Raw genomic sequence first — 14,414 nt, forward strand, 5'->3', positions numbered from 1 at the left:
GGGTCAAAATTGGCCCCGCCCCGGGGGTCATTGATTTTCTTTATATGTGTATAGCAAAAACTTAAAATCTTTGGAAAAACCCAAATAGCTAGAGTTTAGATATTAAGCATGAAACATCTTCTAGTAAGTGTCTACAAAGTTTGTTCAAATAAAAGCCCTGGGGTCAAAACTGGCCTGGCCCCAGGGGTGTCATTGTTTTTAACTATATGTGTATAGTAAAAACTTTTAAAAAAATCTTCTTTTAAAAAGCCCAATGAGCTAGAGCTTAGATGTTTAGCATGAAACATCTTCTTATGGGTGTCTACCAAGTTTGTGCAAATAAAAGCCCTTGGGTTAAATTGGCCCTGCAACGTTTGGGGGGGGGGGGGGGGGGGTTGGTGGGGCCTATATACAGGTGAGCGACCTCAGGGCCATCATGGCCCTCTTGTTATGATTGTTATTATTCAGGTACTATAATGATGAGTGGTGTGGTATATTATTATGATTATTATGCTCCCCGAAAAATTTTGGGGGAGCATATAGTCGTCTGGTTGTCCGTCCGTCCGTCCGTACAAACATACGTACGTACGTACGTCCCGAATTCGTGTCCGGCCCATAACATTTTTATTTGAAGTCGGATTTTAAAATTATTTCACAGAAATGATCACCATATTGAGACGACGTGTCGCGCGAATCATTTGGGTCGCTACCTTGAAGGTCAAGGTCACAGCATGACCTTGCAGCAAAATTGTGTCCGGTCCATAACTTCATTATTTGAAGTCGGATTTTAAAAATATTTCACAGAAATGATCACCATATTGAGACGACGTGTCGCGGGCAACATTTGGGTGGCTACCTTGAAGCTCAAGGTCACAGCATGACCTTGCAGCAAAATCCTGTCCGGTCCATATCTTTGTTATTTGAAGTCAGATTTTAAAATTATTTCACAGAAATGATCACCATATTGAGACAACGTGTCGAGCGCATCATTTTGGTCGCTACCTTGAAGGTCAAGGTCACAGCATGACCTTGCAGCAAAATCGTGTCCGGTCCATAACTTCATTATTTGAAGTCGGATTTTAAAAATATTTCACAGAAATGATCACCAAATTGAGACGACATGTCGCGCGCAACATTTGGGCCGCTACCTTGAAGGTCAAGGTCACAGCATGACCTTGCGGAAAATCGTGTCCGGTCTATATCTTTGTTATTTGAAGTCGGATTTTAAAAATATTTCACAGAAATGATCACCATATTGAGACGACGTGTCGCGAGCATTATTTGGGTCGCTACCTTGAAGGTCAAGGTCACAGCATGACCTTGCAGCAAAAGCGTGTCCGGTCCATAACTTCATTATTTGAAGTCGGATTTTAAAAATATTTCACAGAAATGATCACCATATTGAGACGACGTGTCGCCCGCAAAATTTGGGTTGCTACCTTGAAGGTCAAGGTCACAGCATGACCTTGCAGCAAAATTGTGTCCAGTCCATAACTTTGTTATTTGAAGACGGATTTAAAAAATATTCCACAGAAATGATCACCATATTGAGACGATGTGTCGCGCGCATCATTTGGGTCACTTCCTTGAAGGTCAAGGTCACAGCATGACCTTGCAGCAAAATCGTGTCCGGCCCATAACTTCGCTATTTGAAGTTGGATTTAAAAAGTATTTCACAGAAATGATCATCATATTAAGATGACGTGTCATGCACAATATTTAAGTCGCTACCTTGAAGGTCAATGTCACAGCATGACCTTGCAGCAAAATCGTGTCCGGCCCATAACTTCCTTATTTGAAGTCGGATTTTAAAAATATTTCACAGAAATGATCACCATATTGAGACGACGTGTCGCCCGCAAAATTTGGGTTGCTACCTTGAAGGTCAAGGTCACAGCATGACCTTGCAGCAAAATTGGGTCCAGTCCATAACTGTTATTTGAAGACGGATTTAAAAAATATTCCACAGAAATGATCACCATATTGAGACGATGTGTCGCGCGCATCATTTGGGTCACTTCCTTGAAGGTCAAGGTCACAGCATGACCTTGCAGCAAAATCGTGTCCGGCCCATAACTTCGCTATTTGAAGTTGGATTTAAAAAGTATTTCACAGAAATGATCATCATATTAAGATGACGTGTCATGCACAATATTTAAGTCGCTACCTTGAAGGTCAAGGTCACAGCATGACCTTGCAGCAAAATCGTGTCCGGCCCATAACTTCCTTATTTGAAGTCGGATTTTAAAAATATTTCACAGAAATGATCACCATATTGAGACGACGTGTCGCCCGCAAAATTTGGGTTGCTACCTTGAAGGTCAAGGTCACAGCATGACCTTGCAGCAAAATTGTGTCCAGTCCATAACTTTGTTATTTGAAGACGGATTTAAAAAATATTCCACAGAAATGATCACCATCTTGAGACGATGTGTCGCGCGCATCATTTGGGTCACTTCCTTGAAGGTCAAGGTCACAGCATGACCTTGCAGCAAAATCGTGTCCGGCCCATAACTTCGCTATTTGAAGTTGGATTTAAAAAGTATTTCACAGAAATGATCATCATATTAAGATGATGTGTCATGCACAATATTTAAGTCGCTACCTTGAAGGTCAAGGTCACAGCATGACCTTGCAGCAAAATCGTGTCCGGCCCATAACTTCCTTATTTGAAGTCAGATTTTTAAACATTTCACAGAAATGATCACCATATAAAATGGCGTGTGTTGCGCAACATTTGGCTCGCTACCTTGAAGGTCAAGGTCTCAGGTACTATTATGATGAGTGGGTGTGGTATATTATTATGATTATTATTATTTAGGTACTATTATGATGAGTGGGTGTGGTATAATATTATGATTATTATTATTCAGGTACTATTATGATGAGTGGGTGTGGTATATTGACTAATGGTAAAGGAACAAGGAGGGAATATGGACAGTATAATTTAGATGCTCTAGCTGTAAGTATTTTTCATTTATTTCACTTGAAAGACTTGTATTGTAATAGTGTAAGGCACCTTATTATGAAGCACATATCCTTTAGTTGTTTTTGATTGACTCCCAAAAAGTTCCGTTGTTTTAATATCAGAGATGGATCCAGCTAGGAACAGTTTGTAATTTCAAACAGGTGCTTCATTGTGTATGAATTCATGCTCAAATGTGAAATTTTACTTTGATTTTAAATTAACAGAATAGAAACATGATCTTATTAATTTTTGAGTGTTCCTTGCTGTGGTCCCTTAAATATGAAATCAATAAAATTGCATGTTTAAAAAGACACCAAATAATGTATGATGTAAAAATGTACCAAAACTTTTAGTGCTAAAGATAATAAGACTTCCAAAAACAAACAAAAAAAAACAAAAAACTATATATTCTGAATTAAAGGTTGTAAATTTGATTTACTAACTTTACAGGAAGGAGATAGGATAGGTTTGATCAGAAAAAACAATGGAAGTCTGCACTACTTCATAAATGGTGTAGACCAGGGCATGGCATCTAACACATGTCCCCCTACAGTGTGGGGAGTGGTTGACCTATATGGTATGGCTGTAAAGGTGACAATTCTAGACCGTAATGATCCCAACTATAACCACATGGTGAATAGTCGTAGACCAGAGCGACAGAGGGTACCTAGACAGTTCACTGATCTATATGATGAAGAAAATAGTGCAGGTAATTTATGATTTGTAGGTTGCTGATGTTAGAACATTGTGTATTACCTGAATTAGTTACTTGTCTTATTAAATTAAATTTTTATGTTCTAACACACTTAATGCATTTTAAATACTTGTCTCAGAAGAAAAAGGTTGAAACAGCTATGCTTGTTAAAGGCTGTTTTTGATAAATAAAGTCATAGATGACAGGTTAGAACTTACATAAAGGGTGGACTGGCTTTTGTAGTTTTTGCTATGTACTGCAAGTGTATAGTTAGTTTGATCCATGTGAGAAAGCTAGCCAGCTAGCTTATGGAACATCGGTGGTCCTACTTAGGCACCAGTTTGTGCCTGAAATTATGTACAGAGAGGCACCTGAGGTCTTCCTCCACTAGTAAAGCTGGAAAGTCGCCATATGACATATACTGTGTTGGTGAGAAGTTGAACCCAATGAAAAATAAAACAATTAAATTCTATTATCCATTGATTATTTTGATAAAAGCTTGTCGCAGACTTGATTATGATGTCCTGTATAAGGATGTATGAGCATGCGTATAGAAGTTTGCTACTTTTTGTGAAAATTTAGATAGTGTTTAAAGTAAAATATGCCAAATGAATGAATAAAATTTAATTTAAGCTATCATAAGAGACAAAGATTTCCCAAAATAACATGTATCACAATATGCAAAATATGAAAAAAAGGAAAGAAATGAAAAAATAGCCATTGCACAAATATAGGGTAGAAGTGTGGTGTTTAAAATTTTGTATTTATATATAATTTGTATCATAGTTTGGGGACCTTTCTGTTGAAAAAGTGTCAGAGTTAAATCGTATACATATGCACAGTGCGGTAACTGGAGTGCAGGTATCAGTTACCCGCACTCCAGAAAATGCCAGTTGATTGGTTCACTTTTGCTGGGGTTTACATATTGTGACGGCAGAGAAAAGGAAAGGGGCAGAAATGTCATATTCAAATGCTCGTTCATTGGTTCATTTTTTCTGGGGTTTCGTATTATGACAACAAGGAACGTGTTGTCATGTTTGACTATGATACAAAAGAGAAAGAACACAAAAACACTCGGCAATCTGATTTGTACTCGAAGGCTACGCCCCCTCATACAAATCAGATAGCCTCGTGTTTCGGTGCTCTTTCTATTACTTGTATCATAGTTTGGAGACCTTTCTGTTGAAAATGTGTCAGGGTTAAATTGTATACATATACATGCACAGTGCGTTAACTGGAGTGCGGGTATTAGTTACCCGCACTCCAGAGCATGCCCATTGATTGGCTCATTTTTGCTGGGGTTTACATATTGTGACAGCAGAGAAAGGGAAAGCGACAGAAATGTCATATTCAGCTGTTCGTTCATTGGTTCATTTTTGCCAGGGTTTCATATTGTGACTACAGGGAACGTGCTTTTATGTTTGACTATGATACAAAAGAGAAAGAACATTCAAAACACTCGGCAATCTGATTAATACTCGGGGGCTACGCCCCCTAGTACAAATCACATAGCCTCGTGTTTCGGTGCTCTTTCTATTACATATATAATAATAAAACAAAAACAAATTCTAAAGTTGATCTGTGGAAATACTTTATTTAAGCAACTTAAAAATTTTTTTTACCCAAACTTATAATATTAAAATTTTGTTTTTTTCTTTAGACTTATTCTCTTCTTGAATATTGTCTAAGTCAAAAAATAATGTTCTTGAAATGTTATATAGCCAGTGATGTAAGAAACAGTATTAACTTGACAAGACTTTGTGTCAGACTTTGATAAGGTAATTTTCTTGAAGTGTTGATGTGAACAGAAATGCCTCAAAAGGCCTTACAACTTTGATTGCTGAAGTTCTGTATTATGTTATGATCATTGTAAAGAACTGGATATATTTGTGAACTTGATATATATCAGTGTTTTGTAAAAGTTTTACATTTGTCATTACAGAGGATGAAGTAGAGAGATTAAGTTTTCATACACGTTGTGGTACACATGCTAGTGTTGTAAATAGAGGCAGAACTGCACATAGGCCCAAGTAAGTGTGATTATATACAAACATTTGTAATGCTTTACTTGTAGTGTACAATTATTTATAGCGTCTATGTGGTCATATTGTTAAGCATAATGAATTTTGAAATTCTTACCCCACTTCCCCACTCCTTTGCTATTATTTAAGCAAAATGAATTTTGAAATTCTTACCCCACTCCCCCACTTCGTTGCTGTTATTTAAGCATAATGAATTTTGTAATTTTTGTCCGACTCACCCATTTTGTCGCTGTTATTTAAGCATAATGAATTTTGTAATTTTTGTCCGACTCACCCACTTCGTTGCTATTATTTAAGCATAATGAATTTTGTAATTTTTGTCCGACTCACCCACTTCGTTGCTGTTATTTCAATTCTTTCAAAGTACAACACTTGTGACATTGTAATGTTATTTAATAGGGACTCTTACATAGCTACCATTTTCTCATCAAAAGTAATGTACAGAGAAACATACCTGGGTTCAAACCCTGGCAGGCGGCAAATCATTATTTTCTTGAGCAAGAAACTTCACATTCATTTCTTAGTACTGGTTGTTTCCAGGAACTCATTCGTGAGAGTTTTAATAAGCTTATAGCTTCCAACACAATCAAACTAAAATAACTTCTGTATAAACTAATAGATAAGATAGATATGTTTAATTCATTCACAGTTTAGTTTTGATGATATAGAAAAATTTGATAAGATATTTATTTTGTGGTATTTTCAGTGCTCTTGATGACTTTAATAATGGTGTGGTACTAACTAACCGACATGTCAGACCAAATGAGATATTTGAAGTTTGTATTGATAAGATGGTTGACAAGTGGGCGGGGTCAATAGAAATAGGGCTGACCTTACATTCTCCAGAGAACCTCGAGTTTCCGTCAACCATGACAAATATAAGATCGGGGACTTGGATGATGACGGGGAATGGGGTCATGTATAATGGAACCACAGTGATGGATGATTATGGACAAAATTTAGACCGGCTTAAGGTTGGTGTCAGATACTTCATATTCTATGTTGGGGGTGGGTTGTAAATATACAAGACATAAAATTTAGAAGCATGAATGATGTATACCCATGCATGGCAAAATGGCAAAATGTGCAGAAAAACAATAGAAACTGTATGGTAACATTATGTTTTCGTATTCTAGTGTGGTCACATCTTAAAAAGATTTTATAGAAGGCATTTACATATTGCATATAAATATTACTACATGAGAATTGGTGAAAATGATTCTTTAAATTTAGCCACTTAGGTATAATTCCTACCAGGTATGACTCTAACAACATTACGAACAATGACACTGCCAATTACAGCCAGTTTCATATAGCTTTTTATCCTTTTATAAGTTTATATTGGATTTATATAATGTATTTTACTGGTTAATGGCTAAAATTGTTTTCAAAAAAGATTTTTTTTTTTCATGAAAATATTGTATATTTAAATACAGGCTGGTGATAGAGTTGGTGTTATAAGGAAGGAGACTGGTACGGTACATTTCTTTGTGAATGGTATAGACCAGGGTGCAGCAGCCAGTAATGTACCAGAGAATGTTTATGGAGTTATAGATCTATATGGACAGGCTGCTCAAGCCACCATCATTGACCAGTCAGGTAAGCTTACTTTCATTTAGTTTTTAACTCATCTTTTTGAAGAATAGGGTAGTAGTTGTACTCACCCTGACATCGGCTTCTCCGTCACACTTTAGTTAAAGTTTTGCTTGCATGTTTGTATCTCCAAAACTTCAGGGTTAAAGTGTATAAAGCTTAGTATCTGACTTCCCGAAGAATAAGATAGCAATTCTACTCACCATCATCAGCATCCCCCATAACACTTTGGTTAAGTTTTTGCATGCATGTTGATATCTCCAAAACAACAGAGTTAATGTTTATAAATTTATATATATGCTGTTAAATTATTGTTCAAATTTTATAAAAGAATACTTCCAAAATGATTGTATGAAAGAATTATTGTTGTATATTGACTTAAGTGCGAATGGCTTGTGAACTAAATCATTTAGAAACGTTTAAAACCCTTCTTAAATATAGCAGTATAATATTTTGTTTCTGGAACATTTTATTCTGTTTATGTAAATATTCATGTATATTAAAGAACAGAGAACTTCAATGTTCTCTCTAATATTATGGAAACAAAGTAATTTCACTGTTGAATTTTTTTTGTAAGATACAGGTTCATACCCTTGAAGTAATGTTTATATTGAATTGTATCTTGTAATTAAGGACTTTCTCTTTTTAGTGATATTTTACTTTCAATTTCTGTTAAAACAGTAAAAACAGACATGTTGAGACACAGATGTGATTACTTTTTATAGTAGTTCAAACATATAAACATGTTACTAATGCTTTTCTCCCCTATTGAAAGCTTAAATATGTACATGAAATGTGTGACCTTAATCTCAAGAGTAAATTATCAAAGGTTAAAATTTTGTGATAACTTTCAGGAGAATAAACTTTTACTAAAGGGCCACTATGTCTCAGAAATGCTCCATCAATTTTATTTCTCAAAAACCTTTAGTATATTGTTACAGTTTCCAAAGATGCCTATTAGCCATATTCATGAATCCTGCTACATTTGCTCTGTTGTTGGCTGTTGGTATAATTATAGTGAATCAGTATTTTGTTGGGCAGTGAAAATACTAGTTTGTTTAATGACACATTACTGCATGTTCCATGCTATTTTCTTAAGTTGTTAAACATCTAAAATGTTCTTGAACCATTATTAAAACATTATTTAACACATGTTTGACAAAACTTAAGAATTAGAAAAACTGAATTTCTCAGGCACAATGTGGCTTTAAGTCTGAATGGTTTAAATTTTATTATCTTTTACTTGTTTGATTTTAGATTCTTTAAGTATCCAAGACATGGATCTATCTAGTCTCACAGACACAGACATGCTGCTGTTTCACCAAATCCATGGTAGTAACTCGGCCATCATAAATGGGGGTCGCACGGCCGTACGTCCAAGTGCCACCGGGGAGTTTAATGATGCCATTGTGATGAGTAACCGTCCTTTGAGAGATAACGAGCTATTCGAAGTAATCATTGAAAAAATGGTGGATAGATGGTCGGGATCTATTGAAGCAGGTTTGTTATATTCAGGTGTGTTGTATGGTCAATTTTTTCGGTAAAAGGTGAAAGGTCTCTAGAAATATCTATATATAGCTCTTCTGCTTTGTCTTCTGGTTGTTTTTTTTTTTCATTTTTCATTGTCAGAGACAGACATTTTGGTTTGAACTTCATGTCTTTTTGAAAAACGAGCTTGTCAATTGTTAAGTATGAAGCTTAAAGTTAAATAAGATAAATATATATTAAATCAGACAGTGTAGCATATGGCTGGCTTTGTTATATAATTCATTTTCAACAGTAACTTTATAAAATTTATTTTGATAAAAAAAAATCCCAAGTATATATGGTTGCATGTTTATTTAAGGTGTAACTTTGATTAAACCTGAAGATCTGGAGTTCCCAAACACCATGACAGACATAGAGTATGATACTTGGATGTTAAGGTAAACCTTGTTCTTCTTATGATACAAGAACTATAACAAGAACAATAACACAATGGGGTTTTATGGTGCTATTGGGATATCAGAACCAACTGATGATTTTATTATATACTTATAAATGAAATATTGAGAAATATTGATGAAATAAAATGCGTATTTTCATTTTCCATATTTTCACTGTAAAAATTTACTTTTCACTGCAGTGAAACATATTTTCCGTATTTTCACTGGTGTTTTGCCGGACTACTTTTTAGCTCACCTGAGCATGCTCAGGGTGAGCTTTTAGGATCGATGATTGTCCGTTGTCCGTTCACATTTAGTTTTTTAACACTCTAGCGGTCGCATTTTTGCCTAAATCATCATCAAACTTGGTCAGGATGCTTATCTAGTTGATAGCTCGGATGAGTTTGATCATGGGTCATCTCGGATGAAAAACTAGGTCACAAGAGCTAAAAATAGAAAAACTTTGTTAACACTCTAGAGGTCTCATTTTTGCCTCAATCATTATCAAACTTGGTCAGGATGCTTATCTAGTTGATAGCTCGGATGAGTTTGAACATGGGTCATCTCGGATGAAAAAGTAGGTCACCGGAGCTAAAAATAGAAAAACCATGTTAACACTCTAGCGGTCACATTTTTGTCTCAATCATCATCAAACTTGGTCAGGATGCTTGTCTTGGTGATAGCTCAGATGAGTTTGATCATGGGTCATCTCGGATGAAAAACTAGGTCACAGGAGCTAAAAATAGAAAACCTTGTTAACACTTTAGCGGTCCCATTTTTGCATCAATCATCATCAAACTTTGTCAAGATGCTTCTCTAAGTGATAACTTGGATGAGTTTGAACATGGGTCATCCTGGATGAAAAACTAGGTCACCGGAGCTAAAAAAAGAAAAACCTTATAAACACTCTAGCAGTCACATTTTTGCCTCAATCATCATCAAACTTGGTCAGGATGCTTGTCTAGGTGATAGCTCGGATGAGTTTGAACATGGGTCATCTCGGATGAAAAAGTAGGTCACCGGAGCTAAAAATAGAAAAACCTTATTAACACTCCAGCGGTCACATTTTTGCCTCAATCATCATCAAACTTGGTCAGGATGCTTGTCTAGGTGATAGCTTGGATGACTTTGAACATGGGTCATCTCAAATGAAAAACTAGGTCACAGGAGCTAAAAATAGAAAAATCTTGTTAACACTCTAGTGGTCACAATTTTGACTCAATTGTCATCAAACTTGGTCAGGAAACTTGTCTAGGTCATTGCTGGGATTAAATCGAACATGGGTCATCTCGGATGAAAAACTAGGTCACAGGAGCTAAAAATAGAAAAATCTTGTTAACACTTTAGTGGCTACTGTTGTGATCCAAATATCCTGTAAATTGGTCTGAAAGTTTGTTTTGATGATTTCCAAGTCAAGTTCGAACATGGGTCATCTTGGATGAAAAACTAGGTCACACCGCCCAAATATGGAAAAACCTTGTTAACATTCTAGTGGTCACATTTTCGACTCAATTATCATCAAACTTGGTCAGGATGCTTGTCTAGGTAATTGCTTGGATGAGTTCGAAATCGCATGTGAAACTAGGTCACCGGAGCTAAAAATAGAAAAATCTTGTTAACACTCTAGTTGCTACTGTTTTGATCCAAGTATCCTGGAAATTGGTCTGAATTTTTGATTTGATGATTTCTAGGTCAAGTTTGAATATGGGTCACCTGGGTAAAAAACTAGGTCACACTGCTCAAATATGGATAATCCTTGATAAAACTGTAGTGGTCACATTTTTGACTCACCTGTCATGAGACTTGGTCAGAATGCTTGTCTAGGTAATTGTTTGGATGAGTTTGATAGGTCAGATGAGCGATCTAGGGCCATTATGGCCCTCTTGTTTTAAAATTCTGCCAGTACACAAAATTTAAGGGAAAGTCTTTCAAATTTTAATGTCAAAAAAGAGAAAAATGTATATAATAAACAGAAAATTCAAGTTTTTTTTATAAATACATGATTTATTTTCATCTTGTGGCATGAAAATTACCATATTTCACTCGTGGCTACCGCCACTCATGAAATATTTATTTTCATACCACTCGATGAAAATAAATCATGTATTTATAGAAAAAACTTGAATATCCTCTATGTATATAATCTTAACCTGAGAAAGGTAGTACCAAGAAATGAGAGGCATAAACATCATATAATAGTTGCAGATGATAATTTTCTCTTTAGAGGGTCTTTTTCTTTGAATTGTATTTTCTTTGGTTTCCTAATATTTGTCATTATAGATAGAAAAATAATATGAAAAGAATCAGTCTGAATTTTTGTTTGGTGTTAAGGGAAAGGGGTTTGAGAGATGAGTGGATGGGTTGAGATTGATTGAGCTGCCATAAGATACACTGATCCTAATGTTACAGTACTGATGATATTTTCTTAACATTTTTTCATGATTTTCATTAAAAACCTGTAAAATGGAATCATTTATTTTTCAAGACATTGAAATGTTTGCGTAGGCCTTTACATGACATACCTACTACCTAGTTCCATGTCTTTAGATTAGAAAAAGTTTTAATTGTGGTTAATGACTAAGATGTAAATGTAATTCAGATAAAAGAAGAATTTTAACAAAAAACAAAATGATACTATAGTATCAGTTGTTACTGCTTTGAACTTTATTAAAAATAACCTTTTTCAGAGTGACTAGATATAGATATTGTTATTTTAAGTCTGACTATTCAAAGAACTTGGAGAGCTATTGTACATACCCGACACTGTCACACTTAAGTTGAATGTTTGCCTGCAAGTTGGGTAGAAGAGAATTGGTTGAAACTTCACACATTTGCTCTCTGTCATTAACCTACATTATGGGCACATGTCCCATTACTCTATACAATCTTTTTTTTTACAGAGTTATGCCCCTTTTTTACTGTCAAGCACTGAGAATAGCAGAGCATGCTGTCTTACAGGCAGCTCTTGTTTTCTCCAATCCTTAAATAATGTTCACTAGTTGAAGATGACAGGTATTATCAGTTTTGTTTCATGTTTTACCTTTGTAACAGTGGTTCAGCCATAATGCAGGATGGGTCTACAATAAAGAATGGGTATCCTCTAGATCTGGATTCTGTAAGTGTAGGCTGTCGTATTGGCATGATGAGGTGCTCTGATGGTACTCTACATTACTTTCTGAATGGGACAGACCAAGGAGTAGCTTGCTATGATATCCCACCTGGTAAGTAAAATTTTTCACATGGTTATTACAATAATTGACCTTGTTAGTAAAATATTTCACCTGGTTAGTAAAATATATCACCTTGTTAGTAAAATATTTCACCTTGTTAGTATATAAATAACACATGGGTTTGTGGGTAACAGTAAAAATATCATCCCGAGGAAAATACTGTTACCCAAGGCGGTACTTACCTTTTAAGTTTTAAGTGTACTTTAGGCCTACTTGAGAAGTTTTCTTTTTCTTTTATTCTTTATGCAAGTGATAATATCTACAAATCATAAACATACAATGAGCTAGGTTTTATTTAGAAAACAAAACACTAACCCATTTACACGGTTATGATCTGTGAAATCTGATCCTTCTGTTTCCAGAATATTCTTAGCATGGTTTTTGACAAAATAACTATGATATCCTATGTCTGTTCACCATATCTGTAACGTTTCACTGATTAAAATTGTTAAATAATCCTTTGTTGCATGCTTAAATCGTCTGCATGTTCCAGTTTGACACATAATTATTTACATTGCAAGTACTTCTGTTGAAAACGGATGTTCACTTTTTGACTATTCAACAAAAAGATATTTTATACACGAAAAGCACACCAGGGTGCGAACAACTAAATTTTATGGGTGTCAAAGTTACTCCAGAGAAGAAATTGATGTCCTATCAGGGTTTAACGTTGAAAATAAGAATGAATCGAGAGAAAAATGGCGGCCATTTTATTTAGAAAATATACCACGTGACCAGATTTTATACTGTTAAAAAATACTGTTACCTATGTAACAGTACAAAATTCTTAGTCACGTGGTACACTTGCATTAACAGTAAAAAACTCCCAGAGGCCTATGGGAAATTAGCATTACGAAAAAAGTGAGGGGTTATAATAACATATATCACCTGGTTAGTAAAATACAGTCGAGACTGTCATATGTGACTTTCCAAGGGATCTTCAGAAAAAGGTCACATATGACAGGGAGTCTCTTAATACAGTCTCAAAGCAAATTTAACTTAAGTATCATCTAGCTGTCTATATACCATTGTGACTTAAAGATCCTTTATGTTTTGTGATTGATATTGTTACACAGTGTATAAAACACTTGCAAAAAAAATATATATGGATATAATTATGCAAATAAAACAACTTTCAAACATCAAAGAATATGTAAAATGTGTACTGAAAATATTTGTGCACATTATATTTAATCAATAAATTACATGCATTGATTACTTATTGGAAAATTTAACTTAGAATTTATAGAAAATAAAGTTCTAATTACCTCCCTTTAATGGCCTTTATTTATATTAAATGTTAAATTGGGTGATATCTTTATAAATAATGCTTATTTGAACTTACAATATTGACAAATCTTAATTTGAGCATCATATTTATGAAATAAAACCATGAAAAATTGTGTTACAGGATCTTTCAACATATCCATATCCAAAGCTTTTTCTGGTTTAGTATGAATTTTTTTCCCGTATTAATTATGCAGTCATAGAAAGGTAAATAAATAAATATGCTGCCTAAAAAATCTTCCGTGGGCACTCTATAATTAAAAAAAAATATAACACAAGTCTTAACCAGTTTACTCAGGCCATAATGTACATTACACACACATCGATTGCGTCATGCTTCCCATAAACAGACGCTACGTCACTTGATACCTGCATTTATACATGTTAACTGTGTAATTTGAGATAAAGGTGTGTAGACTTTGTTTGCTACTGATTATAATTGGACTTAATTATTTTGGCCCTCTGGGTGTTTATAATAGGTATTATTTATCTGATTTAACGTGAAAAAATTAAAAGGTGTTGAAGTCGTTTAAATCAGACCAAAACATGCATTGGGGACCTGACAAATTAGGGTCGCTTGTCACATATGACAGGGAGTCGTTTAATTCAGACCATTTTTATATAGGAAAAAATATTTTGGGAGTACTGAAAACAAGGTCGGGTAAGACAGGGAGTCGTTTAAATCAGGGGGTCGCT

At 35.0% G+C, this 14,414-nt stretch overlaps 1 protein-coding gene across 1 annotated transcript in view; it reads left to right on the forward strand.

Annotated features, from left to right (window-relative positions):
* LOC132734383 (neuralized-like protein 4) overlaps positions 1 to 14,414 on the forward strand; it is a 56,792-nt gene that overhangs the window by 8,353 nt on the left and 34,025 nt on the right. The window contains 8 exon segments of the mRNA XM_060721118.1: positions 2,853 to 2,941; positions 3,398 to 3,656; positions 5,584 to 5,671; positions 6,390 to 6,657; positions 7,120 to 7,282; positions 8,534 to 8,776; positions 9,123 to 9,201; positions 12,253 to 12,422. Of these exon segments, the coding sequence (XP_060577101.1) occupies positions 2,853 to 2,941; positions 3,398 to 3,656; positions 5,584 to 5,671; positions 6,390 to 6,657; positions 7,120 to 7,282; positions 8,534 to 8,776; positions 9,123 to 9,201; positions 12,253 to 12,422 (1,359 nt within the window).

Source organism: Ruditapes philippinarum, unplaced genomic scaffold (assembly GCF_026571515.1).
Source record: "Ruditapes philippinarum isolate M1 unplaced genomic scaffold, ASM2657151v2 ctg3645_1_1_1_1, whole genome shotgun sequence".
Classification (NCBI taxonomy): Eukaryota; Metazoa; Mollusca; class Bivalvia; order Venerida; family Veneridae; genus Ruditapes; species Ruditapes philippinarum.